This window comes from Scomber japonicus, chromosome 24, assembly GCF_027409825.1.
Source record: "Scomber japonicus isolate fScoJap1 chromosome 24, fScoJap1.pri, whole genome shotgun sequence".
Classification (NCBI taxonomy): Eukaryota; Metazoa; Chordata; class Actinopteri; order Scombriformes; family Scombridae; genus Scomber; species Scomber japonicus.
The window spans coordinates 8,704,395-8,729,002 of record NC_070601.1 but is presented as its reverse complement, the minus strand read 5'-3'; the positions used below and the strand labels follow the sequence as shown (position 1 = coordinate 8,729,002).

Sequence of the window (24,608 nt, the reverse complement as noted above, 5' to 3'; positions counted from 1 at the left end):
ACTTGTCGTTACCCGCAGACACATCTGGGAATATGGTTTATCCCTTTTTCCCAATAATGGGGGCTCACTCTTCAATACGGCATTGTCCAATATACCAAATAATACTTTTGCTCCACTTAAATTTAAACTTTTTCAAGTCTGTTCGCTTGTTGCACGCATGAACTTAGTATTAAACACGATGCGGATGGCATTAGCTGGCCGTGTGAACCAAATGAAAAGGTTTTAAAATATATTGAAATTAAGTGATGCTTGCCAGAAAATATGTATGCCGAATTGTTCAGTGGACATTAATGATACAGAAAACGCTCTAATACATCTTATGAAAGGTATTTACTTTGCTAACAAACAAGTTGATGTTAAATTGACAGTTTTCAAAATGGAGTTTGGTCGGTGCTGAAGGACGAAAGCAAGTATCGGAGTTAATTAGCTATAGACAGTCAAGCAAAGAAACGTTTCTTACCTATCATTGAAAGGCTGAAAACGAGTGTGATGAGACAGTTATCCATCTTCAATCCTTTCTTCTTCCACTGGTGTGTTTTTCCTAAAATTTTCCCCCGTTTCCTTTGTCCTATGTGTGGGGTAAGACTGCTCCTCTCCCGCCGCTGCCTGTCGGGCAAATCCAATAAAACTCTGTGCAGTCAGTGAGCCTGGTGCACCGCACACCGGGCGGAGCCGCAAAGCAAAACGGATGCACACCGCGACTCCTATAAAATCCAGTAAATCAGTGTCCCGACGGGGTGCCTTTACATCTCACACACTGACACTGAACCAGTTTTGTACGTGTGTGCAGGAATGAAGGCTGGGTAGATAGACAGATAGATAGATAGATAGAAGAGAAGGGAGGGGAGATTGGCTGAGAGAGAGAGAGGGAGAGAGAGAGTGGCCGGAAGTTAGGTGACGGTCTGGAGGAGGAGTGGAGGGAAACAGGGAGGTCCCAGGTGGAGAGAGAGGTTCCCACAGCATTCATCCATACTATCACAGGGTTTAACTGGTGGTGAGTGATATATCTTTTTAATCAGCTACATGACAGAAATTGTCCTGGCAGAGAGGTCCAGCTCTGATATGATGGATCCTCCCTCAGTTCAAGTTACTACTGCTTGACACTGTCTGAATGTCTTTTACTATTTGACAGTAGTGGGAAGTACATTTAGAGTAGCTACTAGTACTATTTTCAAGTACTTCCTGTTGGCTATTTTAGTATTTCAACTTGATCCTACTTTATACTTTCTTAACTACACTTCAGAGGGAATTATTGTATTTTCTATTCCACTACATTTATTTGACAGCTTTAGTAACTTCTCAGATGAAGATTTAACACAATGGATAATATAACAAGCTTTTAAAAATACAACACATTGTTAGAGATGAAACCAGTGGTATCCACCTTTTTGTATTTTTTCATCTTACAAAAAGCAGTGTGTAGTCAGTCAGGGTCACATTTTAGATGTCTATGAATTATTAACAACTCCACCGAATAGTGACCCCCCCCCCCCCCCTCCTAAACTTCTCACATGGTTTAATTTCAATAAATGTTCAAATAATCCAATACTTCACCAAAAATCAAAGATTAGAGAAAAAGTCTAAAAACTTAGAAATCAAAGATTAGATTAATCAAAGATTAGAGGAAAAAGTCTGAAAACTTAGAAATCAGTACTTTGTTTTTTCTTCTTTCCTCTCCCATTAATCTGGTGACCAGGGACGTGCACATGATTATAGAGAGGCAGGGGCTCAAAGTCAGAAAAGGGCAGCATGTGCGTGCCAATTTTTTTTTTTCGGTCCTTTACACAATATGGAAATTAATGTAAAATTAAAAAATAAAGTGCTAATAGAAAGCAAACTACTTAGCTGTGTGTCCTGTAGGTGAAAGTGATATGAAATCGCCATTTATTTTGTGTCAACAAATGATTGTCAACATGAGTAATAATACAGCTTATATCCCCAGAATGCTGAAATTACTATGTTATTATTATTATTATTATTATTATTATTTTGTTAGCCCACACGTTAGTAGCAAAGTCACAATAAACTTTATATCTAAACCTCGGACCTGTACTTCAGACCTGTAGTGAGGGAAATATGATCCGCTGTAAACACGCTGCATTTTATTTTGAAAATTAACCCGGTGTTTCATTTTGTATTTTGTACACGATTTCCTGTCCCGCACGATCTGCTCTGTGTGATTGATGCGCCGTGCTCTGATGTCCGGCAAAAATAGAAGCTGACACATTGACTAAACTAGAGCGTTTTTCTGAAATATTACCCATATTTAAGTACGTTGGATAAGTGGACAGAGACTAGATAGACCAAAACTCACAGGTTCAAGTTGCTCCACTGTCACGTCTCCTCAGTTCCCCCCCCCCCCCCTTCTCTCTCTCTCTCTCTCTCTCTCTCTCTGGCGGCTCTGTGACAGAGCGGAGCCGCAACGGACAGAGAAGCAGCGGCTCAACACACACAACAACCCTGTATTACAAGAAATGGGTACAGTTTTTGTACCGCCGTTTTTTTTTACATCCCTAACAGGAATTTTTTAATGTTATTTAAAACAAACAAATAAACACACACACACACACACACACACACACACACACACACACACACACAGAGGGCACTTTTTAATACGAGGCAAAAAGGGCAGGGGCTCAAGCACCCCTAGGGCCCTATGTGTGCACGTGCCTGCTGGTGACCCTTAGGAACCACCGGACTAAACTTGCTAATTGTGTATAGTAGTATAATGTAAACTAACTCCATCTCTGGCAGCTACAACAGTAACATGCTGCTCTAACACTGATGCTTCACTATTAATAATCTAATGATGTCATATATAATAATAGTCACAGGGACCAAACCCCTCCTTTTACTGTAATACTGCATACTACATCAATCTCATAATACTTAAGAAGAGATATGAGAGATGAAAGATGTAGGGAGACCAGAGATTACTGTACAAATTGCACAACTACACATGTATAAGCTGAATATTTGGATTTTTTTTCTGCACACAAGACAATATATCTTTCATTTCAAAACTTAAGTTGTCAGAACTGGGCTACAAGCGTATTTCAATGATCATATCTCTCAAATTTTCATTTTCCCCGCAGACTGCCCTTTTAACACGGTTGACAGGTTACGTCAGTTACCGACAGTCTCCTGGCCAGACTCATGCTGTGTATTTATTTACACAGACCCACTGGGCAGGGCAAAGTTCACCACTCAGTCAGTCACTCTGCAGGCAATGCAGAAAAAGAGAGAGAGGAGGAGGAGGTTGAGAGGAGGTGAGAAGTTTGGCTTTATAACCTTGGGGTCAAAGGTGTCATCTGCTGTGATACATTTGAGTCTCCTATTTTTAAAATGTGTGTGTGTGGCAGAGAGGAATGAAGCCAATGTGTGTAGTCCGCAACTGTATGTGGTCTCTCAACACGGTAGCATCTGTTCCTCACACAACATCTGTTCAAACTGACACACAGACACACATATATAAATCTTATCTTACCGCCATACTACCCTATCAGTCATTAACCAGGTCACGAATTCTTGGCACCGGATCTGGTTTTAATGGACTAACACCCTTTTATTTTAAACCGGTCACTGTCAGCCGCTTCAGATATATGACATATTTTACGTGATGACAGATAACCTTCATCAGAACTTGAAATATCTTTTATCCAAAAGGTTTAAAGGTCAAAAGTGACAAAACTTCAGGCAGATGATAATGTATAGTAGTATAAAGTCAGAAAACTGTAATCAAATGAACAGTAAAAAAAAATAAAAAAATCCTGCTTTCATTATTTTATAGTAGCAACACAGTAGATATGAGCCTTCTAACATTAAAACCTGAACTGTAACCTGTAACTCAGTTTGGTCTGATCTGACATTAAGAGGCAACATAGTGGCATGGTGTTCAAAACATGGAGCTATAGTGCCATCTTCTGGCTGCATGGGGCATAAAATAGATTTCAGAAGTACTGTACAAATGCATAAAACCTTCACTGGACTGGAGTATCTGTCTTGAGCTAATAAATCTCATATAGAAGATTTAAGTTGCACACTGGACCACTATTACCTTTTCAATGAGCTCAGATCAAACTTCCCCTTAATTCAGTGCTAAGAAATGCATGGCTGAGCTTTACCTGCTACACCAATTTTTAATATGAAGGTAGGTCACCATCTAGTGGTTGCTATGGGGTGTTTCTATTCTAAAAACATCCACCTATTCATTATCTATACTCACTGATCCTGTTCAGGGTCACGGGGGCTAGAGGTAGTCCTAGCTTACATTGGTTGAGTGGAGCTACAACCAAAACAGGTCAGTACAGACAATCATTCACATCTACAGGTGATTTGGTCTTCAATAAACCTACCATGCATGCTTTTGGACTGTGGGAGGATGAAATACAAACAGCCAAGACTGTATATAAATATTAAACAATATCTAGTAAGAGAATAGTGACTGAACTAAATCTAACTCCAAACCTTTTCTTTCTCTAGATACGCTGAACCAGCCAAAGGTTCCCAACCTAGGGGGTGAGTCCCTCCAAATGGGCCTTAGAATAAATTTGAGAGATGATTGATGGAAAAACAGTCCTACTACACAAAATTGCATTGCATTTTGTAACTGAATTGTCACTAATAACCTTTATAGGTTTGTCAAATACTAGACCATTTGCATTGTTTGTTATTTGGCAGATGCTTTTATCCAAAGTGACTTAAAAGCAAGGCAAAACAAGAGGTGTTAGTCCTTCAGGCCTTATACAATTATTAAAAGATACCTTCCAGACATGTATTAAGGCATACTATAAGCTGCCTGGGACAATAATGTTATAATAATTTCTTATCTCAATAAAAAAGCACAATTACCACTATAAAATAATACAATGGCATCTACTCATGTTTCCTACTTCACTGACAAGTCCAGTCTCAGTGTTAGTGCGCAGGAGGGTGCAAGTGTGAAGTTTCCACATCACACTCGTGTACGTTGCTTACTAAACCACAATAGGTAATAGTAATCAGAGACATTTTCAACAAGATGAATGTGAAAACAGTTTTTTAATGTCAAATTTTACACAAACATCCAACTGCGGGGGGGGGGGGGGGGGGGGGGGATGTTAAGAAGGGGGGGATGTTACATCATCATATAGAGATACTATAAAGTCATCCAGAATATCTTCTATGAGAGATTAGCTCTGTCTCTACAAACTCTGCCATCAGTGACTCTGAATAACATAAAATAAATAATGGCTTTATCACCATGTTCCGTATTTTTCATGTTGCATGCAATTAAAGTTAAACTTCTGGATCAACATTTGAAACAACTGTTCAGAGAGTGTATCAGAGACTATGACAACATCATATGAAAAGAAATGTGAAACCGATTGAATAGAAGCATAATGTGGATGATGTGTGGGTGGAAATGAAGTGCAAGCAGAAAAGCAGAACATTTAATTACATAGAAGATACAAGATCACTTCTGAGTAACAGCAAAAATTATACTTTTCTATTGTCTTATGCTGCAAGTACAGGAAAACCTCCAACATACACACACACACACACACATACACACATACATACACACACATACGTTTCGATAAAAATCTTGCACTCAGCACTAGTATAACAAAAACACTCAAAACCACTAACACATTTTCAGCACAAAGAGGAAGAGGATATATCACTCACTCTCTCTATCTCTCGCACACAAGCACACACACAAGCACACACGTACAAGCACATACGCACAAGCACACACACGCACACTCAACACACTTTGCCTGCATTGCTCTGCACAACCGAGGTGAAACTGACGTACTTTCAAACCTTCATTTCCTTCACTCACATTTATCTGGAAAAACATGTCATACCATCATTTATATTTTTTATTTAAAAGCATTCCTTCATACACTTTTCACATTGAACACATAATGTACATAATATAAATGCTTTGATACAGTGGTTTTACACATAATACAAAAAGGTAAAAGCAGTTATAAAAGCAGTTATGATAATGAATCCCTGAGCACTGTGATAGTAGTTTGTATGACTGCACCCGTATTCTGTTCTGAAAGTACTTTGTAAAGATTTTGTAGGATTTGCTGGTTGGCGTTTGTGAGAACACAGTATTTAAAAGCTGCCCCTCCTCCCCAGCTCAACTTGTAAGCCAGAGCGTGAAAGAAGAGTGAGAGCAGCATTGGTCAAATGAGCTCAGCAGTGATTGAAAATAGTGAGCAGCACTGGTGAGAGCAAAGCTGTGAATAAGATAAATAAAGCTATTTCTGATTCTCACAGTGGTTACATTCTAAAATCACTAACAAACACGCCACCATTGTAAAAGGGACATCTGTAGAAGTGTTGACCAGACATCTCAAACTACAAACAAGATCAATTATGAATCTTTTGATCGGATTATTGGATTTGTAAAACTTTTCTTGAGCCGAAAACGAACTTGTGGGTGGAGCAAGCAAAGGAATCACTACTGTATATATTCAGTGGGTCACAAAACATGGAAGCTAACCTGAAAGCTAATAAACATTTTTTTGGCATGTGTGCTAGCCAAGGAATTCTTAGAAGACTGAATGCTTCATTTTCAGTTATCTATCCTGCTCTAATATTTAGTTAAGTGATGATTGAAAGAGATTACTTTTCATAGTATATCTTTTATTGTCATCTGTTGAAGTTTGCTCATTGGTTTTAGTTATTTCCTTATTAAACACAATACTGAGATTAGAGGGTGTGATGATTTTTTTTTTTTTTTTTTTAAACAAATGCACTACAAAAGAATATACTGAAACTATTACCCATCCCCAAATCTGTTCTGGTATGGACTCATTCCTCTCATCCTTGAGAGAGAGGGAGAGAAATAAAAGGCATCCCAGAGGAGTACAGAAAAAAAAGAATATACATTGTACATCGTGGTTACATACACCAATAAGACAGTTTCTTCTAACATCATAAAACAGAAAGTTTATAAAGAATCACAGTTTGACATCAGTTTTCTCTAGGGCTGGGCATCATTTAAAAACAATTACAATACCAGTACCAGTCCAAGTCCCTGATACCAGTGATACCCATACCAATTGAGTACTTCATTCGATACCCATCATGTGAATAGAAGCATTAAATTGCATAAAACGCCACCACTCCTCTTCAGTCTACAAATTATTAATAGCTGAGTGCAAAAAGGATGGATTACAGGTATCGTTTGATGGGAGACATTTTGATACTACTTGGAATCAATTTATTTTGGTCGATACCTGACCCATACCCAACCCTAGTTTTCACAAGCATCTTTTAATTTGTATTTTTAGTTTGAATAAACAGTGTAATAAAAAAATTGGAGTTAGTAAAAATGTGTTTATACCAATTTATGTACAATCCATAACATCAAGCAACAGAGGAGCCTCATTGCTCCCCCTGTATGAATTTGGAAGAATGAATCTTCTTCAGTAGAGAAGGACAAAGGAGAGATATAAAAGCAAATAATTAAGTAGAGCTGAGGAGGACTGTTTTTCTTCTCTAAACTTCAACGCTCACGTGGTGTCACACTCTTGGCGTTTTGGGAGCTTTCTTCCTGGGCTGAGGCAGAGGAGGAGGCTGCTCTTCATCAACGTTATTGACTGGTCTGGGGGCCTGAAGAGAAGGGAGAAATAAGGCTGAGCTGAGATCTGTTGAGATGTAGCTGATGATGGTGAAGTGTTAATCCATGACGTCACCTGTATAGGAGCGGATGTACTAATCTCCTACCTGTGCAGGTCTTCTCGGGCTGGGCTGAGGTTGGCCGTTTGGCGGCTCGGGGAGTTTTCCACGCAGCTCACGATGCTGTTTGGAGCGAGGTTGGCGAGGACCAGTATGCCCAGCTGGCTGCTGATGGTGATGATGAGCGTGATTATGACCTGGAGGATGATTATGTTGACCATGATGATGATGATGATGATGATGTTCTTGTTCAGGTTTGGACCACCCCAAACGAAGCTCCTCCTCGTCTGTTGAGGAAGAAAATGAGCACGAGTTGTCTTTATCTTTATTATTTTGAGAAGAAAATGAAACCAAAGTACATTTCTTGGTCAAACTTAGCTTAGCTCCTCAGATGAACATTTATATTTGTATACATTGCTTATCTTCTAAAAACTTGTCTTCTAAAATTGTGGTTGCAGACAGAAATACACTGAGCTTCAGGGTGGATATGGTGGTTTGCGGTCATGCTAGAGTTCACATGGTTTATGTGTGATTGTTGTTATTAACCACACATTTGAGGTCTTTAATATTAGAGATATTGTTTCTGATTTCCGATACATTTTTAAATCAGGTATGGTTGGTTCATTTTGGATCTCTTCATCTCAATACTGTTACCTGCCACTCTGAGGCTGGATTACCCGCACCGCCTGCCTGAGGGTGCGCCAGTGGCCATTATCTCAGCTGATGTTCTGCTTAGATGTTGTACTATCTTGAATTAATCAGTGTTTGATCAAATGAACAAACAGAAACCCAGAGGCCAAATAGTACGCTGGCATATAGAACCTGAATCTTAAATCAATTTTGATCAGTAACTACAAAAAACGTATCCTGTACCCCTTCCTCTACCCTATCACTCCACCTCTGACTTATTATCCAAAAATAAATGACATAAAAGCCACAGTGTGAAAAGTTGAAACACATAGACTACCACAGCTGCTTCCTTACCTCATCATCCTCTACCGTACATCAAAGTAGTGGCATCGTATATCCATCGTAAATCAAATGTTGGCCTATTTTATTCTTTGTGTACCAATCAGTTGTTGGCCTATTTGGACACCGACAATCAAACCTAATCCATCCACTCCTACACAGTCCTCATGACACAGATTAGCTGCATGAACTATTACCGAACTATTACCAAGAAATACTTTTGATTTGAATCCAACCTTACCCTTAACTCTCATGGTTTTTTTCCGTCTGGCCCGGCAGCAGCAAACAATGACAGTGATAATCAGCATCAGAACAAGTCCTGATGAGAAGGAACGATAAGAATGATTGCATATTTCAATTAAGTGTAATTCCTTTAATCATACAATCATACTTCCTCACTTTTTTCAGTGTAATCACATACATATGCTGTGAGAAGAGATATATAAAAGTTAAAAAGGTTATTAAGATTTACCTCCTCCACCGGCTATGATCGCCACCATGAGCCAGAAATCAAGGCCAAATAATTCTTTAGGGAAGAAAATGAATAAAAAAGATAAAGAACTATTTCAGTGAAACAGATAATATCTTAATACAGTAACTCAGATTTTGTATATGAACTGAATTTCAGGGTCCTTTCATTTTTCTAAAAACAAAATTTTGTTTTTGAAACATTTGATTGATGTGATTATATCTCACAAAGTTTCCACAGAATACAGAAATGTATTCATATAGTAAATGTTGGATGATACTCACTTGGCGTACAGTCTTGTATAACAGGTTCACTGAGCTTGAACTCGGCATTATTGTAAACTTTGCATCGGACTGAACCTTCCTCTTCAGGTTTTATTTTCAGAGTTTTAATGCTCCCTTTGGTCGGCTTTTCATCCAAAAGCCATGAATATTTGATACCATTTGGTTCCTGGAGAATGTAAATATGGATGGATTAGGAGGTTATCATAGGAATACTGTACAAAGACATTCAAGTGCAGTCAGAGCAAACACCTTAGACTATTTAAAATTGAGAAACTCTGAACTTCAGACATATTTGGGCCGAGCTAAGTAGTTGGATAGTCTGAATATCCAGTGAGGATACTTTGTTTTTCTCTAATCTAACTATTATAACTAACTCATTACTAATATTACTAATATTCAAAATATGCATTGATAAACGGGAAATAACATGTATTTCCTAGTTATGTCAAGTCTGTATACAGTTCAGAAGTGTCAAATGTTAAATTACATGAGAAAAAATAAAGTTCTTGAAGCTAATTGTCAACCTGAGAAATACCAGTTTGATAAAAAAAAAAAAACAAAAAAAAAACAAAATGAAGAAACAAATGAAATAAGTTTACAGGACAACTAGGAAGTTTCTGGGGAAAAAATGTTAAAAAGTGTACCAGGAGTGTTCTTTACCTAAAGTGAATAATTAACTAATGCTATGACCAAAACAAGACACATGATATTACATTTCAAAGAGAATATTTATACCTTTTTATTATAATTCATTATATCTGATAATGGTTGTTTACAGGATTCTTTGTAAGCAGATTCAGAAATCCAAACTTTATTGATAGAACAGCATCTGTATGTGACTCTATGTGTTTACAGATTCTACAAATACTTCTTTATGATGAATAACATGTACAGTTGTTCTCACCTTGACGTTGCAGGTGAATGTGACAGCGCTTTCCGAACATTTAAACTGCAATGAAGGCTTCGGGACTTGGTCTGATCAGAGAAGCATAATGCATTGTAAATACACTGTAAGTATTATTATCTCAACAAACACACTCTTAGGATTTCACATTAATATCAATGTGAACTTATTCAACTGATGAGGTTACATAGTTTTTAAGGGAATCTAAACATTTTTTATTATGCAGGGAAGACATAAAAATGGATACACAGTAATGCAGAGTTAATTACCATCTTTTTTAGGCCAAGATATTCTTGAATAAACAGAGGTCATATATACTCACAATGTGTTGTTACCTACCTTCTACACATAAATTGAAGGCGTCCGAAGTTTTTAATCGTTTTCCACTGGCATTGTCGATAACATCGGCAGTGTATTTCCCTGTATCGGTTTTCTTCAGATTTTTCAGCTTAAGGGATACTCCATCTTTTTCAATAGCAGTGTCATTACGGACAACAACTACTTTTTTGTTTTTGTAATAAAAGATTGTGGTATCATTGTGTTGCCATTTCAAGTCTTGTGTATCGAGCAGTGTGTGTTTGAAGAGCACAGTAATGTCTTGGCCTTCAGCAGCATATTTACAGTCTGCAGCTGAAGCTTTGGTTGAAGCTGAAGAGAGGAAGGTAAAGAAATACAAAAGAAAGTTAGATGGCATTCAGCAAACTCAGTAGTGAGTTACAGTATAAATGTCCTGAACAATCACATTTATCAAAATCATATGCAAATAGATTAGTACTGCTTATGTTGGGGAGCATAAAAATGCCTTGTGTCCTCTAGTGTAGTCTTCAAGAGATAGCCACTACATATTTTTTACATTTGCCATAATTGAATATAAATAAGCGTTTATGCACAGACTTGTTCAAACTCATGACTGATAAAGAAGGTCCAGGTTACTAGCAGCTGAAACTTGATCTGAATTAAGTTTAATCAAAGTCTCAGACACGTATACTTCATGTACTGTATATTATGAAACTGAGGATTCCAGGTTTGGGTTTATACTTCATTATTTACTTTTAAGTTGTGTATTTGGTGCAAATTTTCTTTTTCACAGGCGTCAATGCATTTGGCCTTTTTTTTAGCATGCTTGCACTCTGCTGTGTCTGTTTGCAATGTTCACACACAAAATCTGAAACTGACAGTGTGCTCCGCAGCCGTCCTGCATAGACCATTTCACTGTGTCGCAAAGCCTGAACATACTGAGGATGGGTGATGCATTATATCCTGTTGTCAGACCACAGCTTGCTGAGTGCATGCACAGTAAAACACACCCCCACATGAGAACTGAGTCTGCCTTAACTTTTAACTTTTGTTTTCAATGCACTGAGGTGAAGACTGTGTTAGTGTTTGCTGCAGATTTGGGACAAAACTTATTTTGTAGAGCTTGTTTCTTTGATTTGCAATCACAGAATGTAATTGATGGTTTCATTTTCTGTGAAGGTTACCCACAGGAAATTAACGGTTAGTCATGATCTGATATGGCTGAACATTCAAAGTTTCCCATATGAAAATAAAAATTATATATATATTGGTGGTTTAGGGTCTTTGTTGGAACATTTATTTGAGTCAGTATGCTATATAGGGTAATGTCTTCACCTCAGTGGCACTTACAAAAAAGTGACTGCTAGTGGGAAACTGAAGTGCTAAAGTGCAATCAGGATGTGTTAGTACTATAAAATGATACTTCGATGCATGATTTTATCACCCCTGCTCAACTTCCCACAGGTTTTGTAAGACCAACATTTATATGAGCAAAATGTCCAACTGAAATAAATGAATGTCAGTGCAGTTGCCACAATCATAAATTCTTCCACGGAAGAGATGCAGCATGGTTTGCAGTGAGTCTCCGCAGTCAATGGTGCACAAATGTATTTGTGAGTTAAATGTGTTAATTAAATTGTCCACTTAGCAACTGAGAGAACAAGTAGACACCTATTTCATAAGGACTATACACCAAACTGTCCCCTAAAACGATGTTTATTTATGACTAAATGCAATGCTGCCTGGATTTCACATTTAATTCCTAATGAATGTTGTTTTAAAGCTTTACTGTGAATGTATTTCACTTATATAATATCCATTATCTATATTGTACTGTTGTACTATTTACTTATATTATGTTCAAGTAACTCAAAAGGACCTGATTAAAGTTGGTCTTGGTTAAAAAAAGAAAAGTGACATGAGGCAGGATGTGATCATTTTTTCTATATTTATGCACCACCGCCACGGATACAAACCCCAAGCCTCTGTAAGTCTATAACCACCACATGGGAAAGCATTGCAAGTGAACATCCATTTTCACCAATAAAGTACATTGTATTCATCTTTTTTTTTTTAGGAAATATGGTTGTCATAGCAATTGTTTTGCTATGATGAGTCTATTAATGACGAGTTTGCAATCATGCAATGATCAGCAAACTTTTACATGATTCACTGTGTAAACCAGACTTCTCAGAAATGATGCTACATCCTGTTTCTGTGAAACACCTAAGTTACTGTGTGTTTATAAGGCATATTCCATATATTTGTCACCATAATGTTCAGTTTAACCAAAGGTCATTTGGTGTTTTTTAGGGTTCTTTACTACTGTATAACTATAGCTGGTACTGGTACGATTGCTAGCATCACTTCATCCTTTGACATACCACATCTGAAGATCACATATAGCAGTGTACCAAACCATCAAAACCCAATATAGAAAAGTTAGCTGCAGTACTAGACATTATTATTGTTCCAGTCGTGAAAACTTGAAAGGCAGTTCAGACTGGTTTGTTGAAATGATGCAATCCATCATATCTAAAACAAGCAACAGCTTCATACTTCAACAGAACCTGAGTCATTTAAGTTTTCCACTTCAACCTGCTCACAATAAGATTTTTAAGCCTATTTTTAACTATTACGTTGCTCAAGATATCATAGAATGTTTTCCTGTTACAACTACTTAAATCATTTCATCTCAGAGCCCATACTTTAAAGGATAGGTTCACAATTTTTCAGGTCTGTCTTTTAAAGCAAATCATTATTTTATGCTGCAATATTATATTTAATGCTCTATTCTAGTATTTTATTTCTCTCTTTCTATTTTTCTGTACTTTGTTTTTATTATTAGTGTGTGTGTGTGTGTGTGTGGGGGGGGGGGGGGGGGGGGGGGGGGGGGGGGGGGGCGTTAATTGTATGTTTTAATGTTTCTCAAATTACATGTTTTTCTGTTTTATGTAAAGCACATTGAGTTGCCATTGTGTATGAAATGCGCTATATAAATAAAACTGCCTTGCCTATTGTGAAAAATTGTGAAACTAATATGAAGCTTCAGCCATCCAAATGAGTCAAATCAAGTAGATATCTTTCAATGTTATAGTCTTTTTAGTGCCAAAGTCTTTTTGTTACTACAGTATATCCACTTGATATGACTATGACTGCCGACACCTCATATAAGCTTCAGATAAACTTTTTTGTAATAATTGAATGCATTTTTGCACAAAATGACTGTGTGAACTCATTGTGGATTTTTTTGAAGCACATTTAAAGGGGACCTTTTCACAGCCATATGAACAAGAGGAATAAATACAGCGAGGAAAACCTCTTTATCGTTCATATGGGCACCTGATTATTTGTTTTAGGACAGACTTGAAAAACTGTGAACCTGTCCTTTAATGATTCAGTCACTCATTGAATAACAGTTAATGAACTGTTATCTTTTTAAAAACATGTTTAGCTGTGTTGCAATGCCACAGTATGTATCCTTTTTTTAAAATACATTTTAAACTGTAAAATTGTTGTTCATGAAATGACAAGGCTTTTATACGTTATACCCACTGAGCACTATTTCCAGGAAGCAAATGAATGTGTGAGGGGTTCACATAGTTACCACAGCTTCACACATTTATAGCTCATCCAGGAAACTGGCAAAATACCAACTTTGACATTTACAAGTCTGAAACTATTCAACAGTTTGTCTTAAACACATGAGACAGCTTTTTGCTAATTGTACTTAACAATTTATTCATTCGAGCATATACGAATGCAAACAAGTAATAAAGCTGATTTAATTGTGAAAAAATGTGTTTTTTATTTATTTCTGCTCTCTATATAACTATCTCAACTATGGAAAATGCTGCTCTAATACCGTTACTGTCGGCTGCATTGATGTAACCTTTTCTCACATACATTTAGGTCAACGGCACTGTAGCATTTCCTGTTTATCCTCTGCAACGTCAGTTCTGACCAAAGTAAACCCAAAGCAGTGTAGGTAACATTACTTTAGCTGATCAAACTCACAGTCACAAACAATCATTCAACACACACACACACACACATATGATCTCACTCTAATCATTTCCTATTGTAGTTATTTTAGGTCATTTATTTTAAGGGCACCTTCAGTAGCAAATTCACCCTGCTGCCCTTGTCAGTGTATTAACTACAATGTTGTCTTGGTTCCCTCTCAGTCAAACACTGATAAATTAATTTGACATTTTACACATGTAGATATGTTTATTGAGATCTGATCTTTAATTGAGATGTGTGAGTTTTTGTCAGTAATAAAATAGTCAAAATGAACTGCTCTCTCCTGTTTTTATCTCATTTACTACTCACATAGATTTTAAATGCATTTCTGATTTTCTGGAAATTGAATTTGCTATCTGATTTTGACACAGTACTAAAATAAATCTAAATATAGAAGCTAAAATTAGGGAAAATACATACATGCATTATGCAATGATTTGAATTAAATTCTTATTTTTAGACAAGACAACAAATATTTGAATATTATTTGAACTTCATTCTGCTCATCTGAAACTGTAGCACAACTAAAAAGCGGGAGTAAAACATTTGAACACAGCTTAGAGTGATGAGTTATTGAAGTAGGAAGTACGTTAAATTAAGAATCAGCAAATTTGGTATCTGAGGCTAATAGAGGACACAAGGATATAATTTATTCAGATTTATACTTTGTGAAATTTTGAAGTCAAATTCAAATTGTTCAGATCTGAATACACTACAAATGAGTGAGAGTGAAGAGTGTAATTATTCAGTACCTGTGACGATAAAGCCGCAGAGCAGGAGCAGGGCGACAGAGGCCATCTTCATCATCATCCTCATTGTATCTAGCTAAAAAGAAGAACAGCCGCTTTCCATTATCAGGTTTATTTCCTGTCAGAGCTACGTCACCATCTGTGTGTGTGTGTGTGCATGTGTGTCACCAAACACACACACACACACACATGTATATCTTTATGGTTTCTAAAGGAAGTGATCCAGGAGGCCCTCCACTTTCATTGTCAAGTACAAAGCGAACAAAGCAAGTGTCATATTTAGAACAAACGCAGAGACGTGTGCTTCTTATTCTACTTTTATTAATTCAGTAACTAAAAATACAACATATAAAAAGTTCAGCAAAATACAAACGCCAAACTTTTTGTGTTTTTAAGTGAGCATTACCTTTTATGCATCTAAGCAAAAATTGTCAGTTTGAAAGTTTCCGACCTTGTCTGATCTTCATGCTGAGTGATTCAGATCCAAATCTTTAAGTCATGTCAGATGGCATTCATAAATAAACTGTAATCTTAACAGGATTTTGACTAGAAAATACAATTTGTATTCGTTTGTCATGATTAAATACAAATGAACATTTATAGTCTTGCAAATCACCTAATATAGGAAAAAGATGAAGAGTCTGAATTCAAGTTCCTCTTAAAGCCACAAAAATATAAATATATATAAATAAGAAAGTCAATTGCACAAAATTAAATGTTCTATTTTGTTCATCTGACTGATCTATCATGAGTTTATACCATTTTAAAAATACATTTTAGGAAAGATTTAGTTTCCTAGAGGTTTAGAGGTTTTAAAACACAAAGGTTTCATGTCTGTGAAGACTCGAGCAGTCTTGATTTTAAAAGGTTTTGTCTTTTCTGGGAGCTTTAGAAATGTTACACAATATTAAAAGTTTTCTCATTTAAAATTACAATCTGACAAATGTAGCAAGGATGTGCAATTAAAGAAATACAATTAAATACATAAATAAATTAAATGAACATGTTATAAAACAGCATCCAAATCAGGTGAATTTTTGTAAACAAGTTCAGAAATGATGTGCTGTACAATTTTTTAAAATATATCTGCATTTATAGGATCAAAATCCAAAGACCACCCATGAAGAAGATTAAATATCTTACCTTGAAGGGGTCGACAGGGCGCAATATCAGAACACCAGCATCCCCACACAGACACACACACACACACACCTTCTCCCTCTCACTATAACTGTAGAAGTGGCAGATGTTGTGCCGAAATGTAAGTCACCTAAAAATGACGTTCAAGAGAGTGTCATGTCCTAGTTTTCTCTGAAGCGTATGTCGCTGTTGTGCAATCGCATACCGAAGAAACAATGTATTTCGCAAGGCTGGCTGTACTTTTTACATGTAGATTCTTGGAGATGACACAAACATCAATGAAATAGAAAGTAAAACAAGTAGGAACAAATTGAGTTCATCCATAGTTGACCCTGTCGTTGTCTAGTTTTTCATTCCTCACTATTGACTATTGACTATTCACACAATTAAAGGGTGATTTAGTGTTACACTTGCAGAAAATGTAACAGATAGATAGACAGATGTTTTAAAAAAAAGAAAAAGAATAAAGAGCAACAGAGGCACAATATCCTGACCTTTAGACCTTTGTATGAATCAAGCTCTAAAATTGCTTGATACTACATCTTCCATGCTGGAATGCGGGTCTAAAGTATCTTTTCTTTAAACACTCTTTTCTTGGTAAATGCCCACTTCTTTTCAAATTTATCACACTGTAACCCAAATGACATCACTGTGACATCACCAGCTAGTCCTTTTCTATTGTAGTCTTTAGAAAATGCTCCTCAAGAACAAACTAATGTATTTGTTGGGGACTACTTTCAGCTATGGATAAAAACATATTTGCTGCTCTGATGAGGATTTAAAGCAACAGCTAGTTTTTGGGACAATAGAGCTGTGACTGGAAGGAAATAAGACACATCAGGCTCTCAAAACATGAAAAAATAACTCATCTTACTTCCCTTTCACATATCTACAAGGCAGCATCTGGGTTTGTTTTTAGCATATTGTAATCATGATCAATATCAACAGCAAACTGAATGAGCACATTTGAGCAAGATTTGAGAGTGCACAGTGACAAATTGGCACCATAGAGGCGGCCAGAGACAGAACTGTGAGTGTGGTTGAGGTGAATCATGAGCCTTGAGAGGAACTGTAACTCTGGATCTATGAAAACGGTAGGACTCATTAGTAACGGTTGGTCCCATGTGTTAACTATCCTGTGCTCTCTAAGACTATATAGTCAGAATCCTAATTGCAAGTTTATCTTTGAAGAGAAATGATAAACTGGATGCTTCTCATGTGTAATTGAACACCTAACTATACAGGTTACAATAATATAAACAATTCCTTACTGTTGGTCTCTATTAGGTTTTACATCCTCTTCCAGGCTTTACATCCTCTATCAGGCTTATTCTCTTTCACTTTCATTTTGAGTACCCTTGAACTTGAGTACCCGTCTGTTGGGTGTGTTTGTTACAGATGTGTATCTATCTCTGTAAATATGATGATATGATATTTGTGTTTTTAGCCGTAGCCATTCAATATATCTGCATTCAGTTATTGCCTGCCTATAGAGCGGCCTCCTTCTACACCGATTGCTGTCAAACATTTATATCACATGTTCTAATAATGACTATAAATGACAGAGTACAACCGGAAAACACCTGAGCGGCAGACACATGTCATTTATTTGTCATGGTCTCTCGGCACAATTCACCTCCACCCGATTTTACCATTAAAATCCACCTCCAGTCAAGCTGACATGTCAAATCACACATCTATTGGTCAAAAGCTGAATACAGTAAGTAGTTCAGCTGAGCTAGCATTTCACTCACAACTCACAAGACTAGGATACAATGGATTCAATCATCTCAAGGTAGTGTATATGTCTCAAGATGATGGTAATATTAATGTTCACTGAAACCCACCCAAGCAGACAGCACAACAGTTATTACTGATGTGACTGAGTACACAACAATCACACACCACAGCTGAATAGCGGTTTCAAAATATGAGTCACTAAATGAGCGAGGCAACTTTACACTGCAAAAGTCAACATATAATGCACATGACAAATCAATTCCTACACACAGGCCTATAGCAGCATCACACCGCAGTGATGCAAAACACGTTAAGCAGAAGTGGATGATCCATTATGTGGTCAGTCACAACAGATAACAACTAAATGCAAACACAGAATGATGTGTTCTTACCATTAAAAGTTCATCTTTGTTATGTTTTCCTTTGCAAAGTCAGAGATCAGATGCTAAAAGTCCAGCTCCTTCACTAACTCAAGTGTATTCATCATTCCCTAGAACGCCTTCTTACTGATTTTTTAATTTTTTTTTCAGCTGCTTCTTTCTCTTCCTTTTTTTCCCTCTTGGCTTCCTCACTAGGCTTCTGGTAACCATCCATTACCCTGACCATTTTCCGCAAAGTTATCATTTTTCCTGCATACTAGTCGATACAAACAAAGTGTGACACACAGTTCATTGTGACTTGCTGACCGATTGTGACTTATCAATCTGTCAAAATGAGAAATGGAACAGTCAAAGAGTTTTTCTCTCATTCTCATCACGGAGGGCCCCTTTCTGATCAAGGCTCCTAGGCCATGTCATATACTATCCTGCTAAAGTTAGAGGGCTGTCTGCAGAAGAAAGAGGCCTCTGTGCCCATAGAGATGCCTCACAGGAGCCTTCAATCACACACATAAACAGATCACTAGTTAAATAGTATGCAGTCAGCCTTGTACACAATACACTGCCTTACATTTACACTGACAACACAAATCAACATGACAATATTTGCTATTATTTTTCACTGCAGTTGTCCACAGGAGGGCACCCTTACATTACAAGTGCATGTAGTTAGAGGCATCGCTGGCATACAGCCATCCACTATTATTAATATAGTGTTATAAGAAACATCAGCGTATACATTCAGGTACCAATGTTTCAGTAATGCTGAGTATTTAGTCATTTTTGTATCATATAAATGACACATAATGGAACAGTTTGCATTAACAGACATTACAAATGAAAAGGACCTTTAACAGCATTAAAAGACTTCTGCAACAGGTAAACATTTAGATACACTGTAAGTTTTCAAAGTCATTTATATTTGTTTCCCTACTGTATGTTACTTTTTATCCACACATGTTGAATATGGGAAACCAATAAGTAATATAAAATAAAAATGCTGTACTGTAGTGACTGTCAGAAATAGAAACACTACTGCATTTACTTATATTTTCTTGTATGTCTGGAAACCTCATATACTTTCTACAAATCAGCATTGCATACTATAAAAATGATTATGACACACAAACTCATATTTTTGATATAAAGAATTCATAATGATACATTTTTTATTTGTATTTGTAAGAAACAAATAAGATGATGTTTACAATTTAGGAGCATTACAGCATATGAAAACTTTTAGATCAGGGCCACGCAATTCATGATTGTCGAGCTTAATATTCTTTTTTTAATTTCCACACAAGTTGTGATATAGCTAAAGCACAGGGGTTTAGATGAAAGCAGCACAGCTCGGTTTATGTACATCAATTCTATAAACTTGTGGATCATTTCATAAAGAGAGATGTAAGACTTTTGAAATGTGATTTATGGCAACTCTGCTTCATATGACAGTATGCAGAGGGGGGAAACAGGTAGTAATGAGTCCAGATCTGATCTTGTGATAGAGTGAATTTCATGGTAGCAGCAGGACAGGCTGACTGTTTGTGTTCCTGTGAGGGACACAGATGACCCTGTTCTGTTAAATGAGCCTTTATAAATAGAGCAGTTATTTTTCCACTGCTCTGGTCCAACATCAAGCAAAAGCCACCACACAAGCCCTTTAGATACCCTGAGCATCCAATCACTATTGCCCGTGTTAACCTCAGCAGCCAATCAGTGCCCTTCAGATGACTTCAACATCATATCAAAATGTTTTAAATAACTGTGGCCAATCAGATAGTTCAACAAGACTGCGTCAAACCAAATGTTTCTCGCACTTGGATCAGTTGAGTGATGAGCATGGTGACTGTCCTTCAACAAGAGAGCATTCAAACTTCTGCTCAAGTACTTCAGCCAGATACTGAAGCACTACAGGCTGCTGACGTTCTTTCCTGACATTGTTTTCATTTCAGAAAGAAGACCATGTGACTAATCTGTAAGACTCATGAGTAACACAAATAGAAAAACTTCATCTTTCTGGGGAACTTCAACTCAAGCATTGTGTATGCTGAGGCATGTTATTAACTATTTCTAAGAAGCATCATTTGCTGAGTTCTGCAAAAAAAAAAAAAAAAAAAAAACAACCATAATGAAGCAACCTCAGTGTTGAAAATGTGTTTCCACCCTTCTGCATATGGAACCCCCCCCCCCCCCCCCAAAAAAAATACCCCATTGGCTATAATATTTCAGGAGAGCCCTGACATCACCATGACACTGAGGTCACAACCTCCATGTTTTCTTGGAATTGGTGGATATTAGGGAACTGGTGGAGATTATATGCTACAATTAAAAACTTGTTGTGTGTTTTATCAGCTTTTTCCAGTATTTCTATACTCAATATAATTAAATTTAGGGGACGTTAGATTCATGACCTAAGTATTCTACAATCCTGGCTAAAACCATGTCAGGATATTTCAGTGAGCTAGTCTTTTCACAATTATAATAACTTGCAATAAGGTGGCATAGGGGGTTGAAGATATTGTTCATGCTATTGCAGTATCACCGATACAATGATCTTAGCTGCATGTCATACCTTAAAAATAAAACTATGTTCTTCTGCTAAAGACAAAAACAGTGAAGTTTTATTTTTTTAAAAGCACATTTTTAAAGTCATAAAAGAGCTGTTTCAGGGTTTCCATCAAACTATAGGTGGCTGTTATTGACCTGCACTGCTACACCTAAATGATCCTGAATTATACTAATAATGATAATAATAATGGATTACATGTACATGCTTGATCTTGATACTCGCTTCACAGTGACAAGGAGGAAACTCACTTCAATCACCGCCAGTGTGTAGCATCCACCTGGATAGCCCATGGCAGCCATTTTGAACTAAAATGCTCACTACACATCAAAGAAGCTCAAGGACAAGAGGGAGGAAATCATTCAGTCAATTAGAGTGGGGGATGGTAAGATGCCTTTTTTCTTTTTTTTTATATTTCTTTGCCAGGACACCAGGGAACCCACTACCCTTTGCAGCATCTCCTACATCACACTGCCCCCATCACTGCCATGGGACATATGGGATTTATTAAGCCCAGAGGATAGACTTTCCCCTTCTGGCCTAACAATACCACTTCCAGCAGCAACTTAGTTTTCCCAGGAGGTCTTCCATCAAAGCACAAGTAGCCAAGGCCACACCTGCTTAGCTTCAGTCATTCAGCAGAAACACTGCACAGTACATGTTAGTGTGTCTGCTTTTGCAGGACTCCCAGCAGAGATCAGTTCAGTACAGCCTGTTGTACTCTTGGAGCGGCCTTTGTGAATAGAGTATCTTTTTATAGACTCACTTGTGCGATGATTCAATATTGTATCAATGGAAAGAATGCCCACTGTGCTCTAATGACGGCCAGTGATAAGCACATTCAGTTATGCATTTAGTAGCTTGTACTATCTGCAACGTTCCTCTTGTAATCCTTGCTGGACTTAACAGCAGAAACAGAGTAACTCGTCACTGATACTCTATTCAGTAATGCTCAAATGTATTCAGGATATATTGATATACTGAGGCAACCAATTTGAAAATCCATTAGTTTTCCCTCTTGGAATCATTTTCATCCATCTTATCTGTACCTTTCTATCCCCTGCAGGGTTTTGGGGGGGCTGTAGGTTCTCCCATCTCACATTGAGCAAGAGGCACAGTGCAGCCTGTATAGATTGTAAGTCTATCACAGGGCTGACAAATATCGACAAACTACCATTCTTATCTCTGGCTAAATTAGAGTTGCCAGTTAACCAGACAGCATGTCTTTGAATGGAGGGAAGGTGACAGTACAAAGCATTGATCCACTACGCCACCTTAAACCAATGATATGCCAGAATAAGTAAAGGCTAGTAATAAATTATTTTCTTTTGTGCTACTTTAGAGTGCCTAAAGTACATTTTATATCATCAATTTTTCAAAAACCACTCAAACTGACTTTAAAAAAAATGTTCACCCTATTTTTCTAGATATAAGCAGTAAACCAACAACATAGTATATAATATTGGAAACAAAGACACCAACAGTAACACTAATTAACAGTAACAGAAAGCTCATCATCATCTGTGTTTGTTGGAGGATAAACAGAGAGACTGATGAAGAATAAAAGAGAAATGTTCCACGTTTTGTCTCAGTTCAGTTTGTTTTGTTATTATGCACTCCAGACCAAAACCAGTCTATTTGTTTTCAGTACATGGCCCAAAAACTGAAAACACATGTATCTCAAATAGCTTCATATTCACTAACTTAATCATTATGGAGTGAAAGTATTGTTTACAAAACTGCAACTGAGACATATAGTGACAATAACAACATGCAGCAACATGTCTCTGATCTCACGGTAGATAGGCCCCAGTTGATTTGGCTTTCTATTTTCAGAACAATGACAAGGATATCCAAAAATCCAGTGAGCTGAATTTGTGTTATTTTTAGCGGCTGAGTAGTCCCGGGGCATTCCGAATTTGAGTGATTGCTGCTGGGTATCTCTGGGGAATGCCATCCTTTGTGAGACAGAGGATTTGAGTGATTACACTGGAGATATGATGGGATGACACCCATCATCAGGTGCAGGGGATTTGTGTGGTATTGTTTCGGGGACGCCTGCTGTGTTTGTTTAATGTGGTTTTACTGAATACATATGATGCACATGCCGGTATTAAATCCACTGGATTAGTGTTACAACAGTAGCCTGCTGTGGTTTCTTTTTGGCTATTGTGGTATATCAGTAGAGTCAGAAAGTCATTTGAGTCACCTTATTTTTAACATCAGGTGTGTTGGATTTGAACTGACGGAAGGATGCCAACTATTTTGCATGTTGGGTTTCTTGTGTCTCATATTTAGTAAGTTGGGTGCGTTTGATTTATCTTCGTCAGACAGATGAGGTGTTCTGGCTTTGAGATGTGACAGGTGGATGCATCAGAAGGGGTGTGCTGCACTTTTGATATTAGACAACAATGACAGGACGGCTGCTCTGGATTTGAAGCGTTTATTTTAGCTGACTGGTTTTGGATTGTGTTATTTTATATTGGGAGTGTTTGCAGCTGCAGTGATCAGTAACTGGGGAGAATTTCTTTGGTTTTCTATGAAGTTTTTTATCCTTAAGGGGGAGAAAACTCTATCACTTTCTGAGCAGAACAGAGCAGAGTGGCTAGAAGCAGTTCAGCGTCTTTGCTCGAAGACACCTCAGCAGGCTGGATGCAAAGAATTATGGGATGGATGTCTCTAGGATGTATGGTGCAACTTCTCAGACCACCATGTTAGCCCACAGCCTTAAAAAAGGCGATATTAACGATTAAGCTAAAAAATAAAGAACCATTTAAGAGATATAAACTGCTTCAGATGTGTCTGTAATTGTCAATAACTCTTTAAATGTTAAATCAATATCCGATCAATGCTTTCAGCAGCAGAACACCAGGTGTGCAGGATATAAAAAGGCACCCTGTGGAGATTTTGACCGCCAGTGGCACAGTGGTTAAATGTTTTGATGAGCAAGCATGGACACAAGCACATGGAAGCCTATTCACAGTAGAAAGTGGTTAATGTGATCCAAATTTTCCTGGTAATGTAAAAATGCCCAAGAAGCCATATTCATTGGCCTGCTGGCTGTAATGTGAAGAAATATAGGGGCAATTGCAGGCTAATGATGAGCATCGAAATGCAGTTTAACAGTGTAGCATAAGTGAAGAGACATTTAAGTGACTCTATAAAGTTAGTTGTACAGCAATATCCACCTCAGGTTTGTTTACTTTAGTTAACATTAGCCACCATACACTGCTAAAGGCTCTATAAGGGTGTTTTGCTGCTTATGAATTTAGCTTTTTATTTGTAAGCGGACGAAACATGTTAAATATTCTCGCTTTAAGGATGAATAATATGGTCAGCGCTTTAGGATTTTATCTTGACCTAATAAAAACAAAGCTTTCTCACAGGATAATTTATCTTTA

At 37.3% G+C, this 24,608-nt stretch overlaps 2 protein-coding genes and 1 long non-coding RNA gene across 4 annotated transcripts in view; all 3 read right to left on the bottom strand.

The window, feature by feature from the left end:
• Nucleotides 1-877, bottom strand: part of ptgfrnb (prostaglandin F2 receptor inhibitor b) — a 62,460-nt gene extending 61,583 nt beyond the window's left edge. For both annotated transcript variants that reach the window (XM_053314557.1, XM_053314558.1), the window contains exon 1: nt 461-877. In XM_053314557.1, coding sequence (XP_053170532.1) covers nt 461-506 — 46 coding nt within the window. In that variant the 5' untranslated portion in view covers nt 507-877. The remainder of the gene's footprint in view (nt 1-460) is intronic.
• A 6,295-nt stretch (nt 878-7,172) lies between these two features.
• LOC128354396 (uncharacterized histidine-rich protein DDB_G0274557-like) lies at nt 7,173-9,162 on the bottom strand. The gene is made up of 4 exons (XM_053314633.1): nt 9,128-9,162; nt 8,897-8,974; nt 7,735-7,973; nt 7,173-7,620 (listed from the first exon to the last, which is right to left on the bottom strand). Exons 1-4 carry the CDS (start codon nt 9,153-9,155, stop codon nt 7,531-7,533), a joined length of 435 nt encoding a protein of 144 aa, XP_053170608.1. The 5' UTR covers nt 9,156-9,162; the 3' UTR covers nt 7,173-7,530.
• A 310-nt stretch (nt 9,163-9,472) lies between these two features.
• LOC128354397 (uncharacterized) lies at nt 9,473-10,683 on the bottom strand. The gene is made up of 3 exons (XR_008321029.1): nt 10,652-10,683; nt 10,313-10,383; nt 9,473-9,574 (listed from the first exon to the last, which is right to left on the bottom strand). It is a non-coding gene; the product is annotated as an uncharacterized LOC128354397 (long non-coding RNA).
• Nucleotides 10,684-24,608: the final 13,925 nt, after the last annotated feature.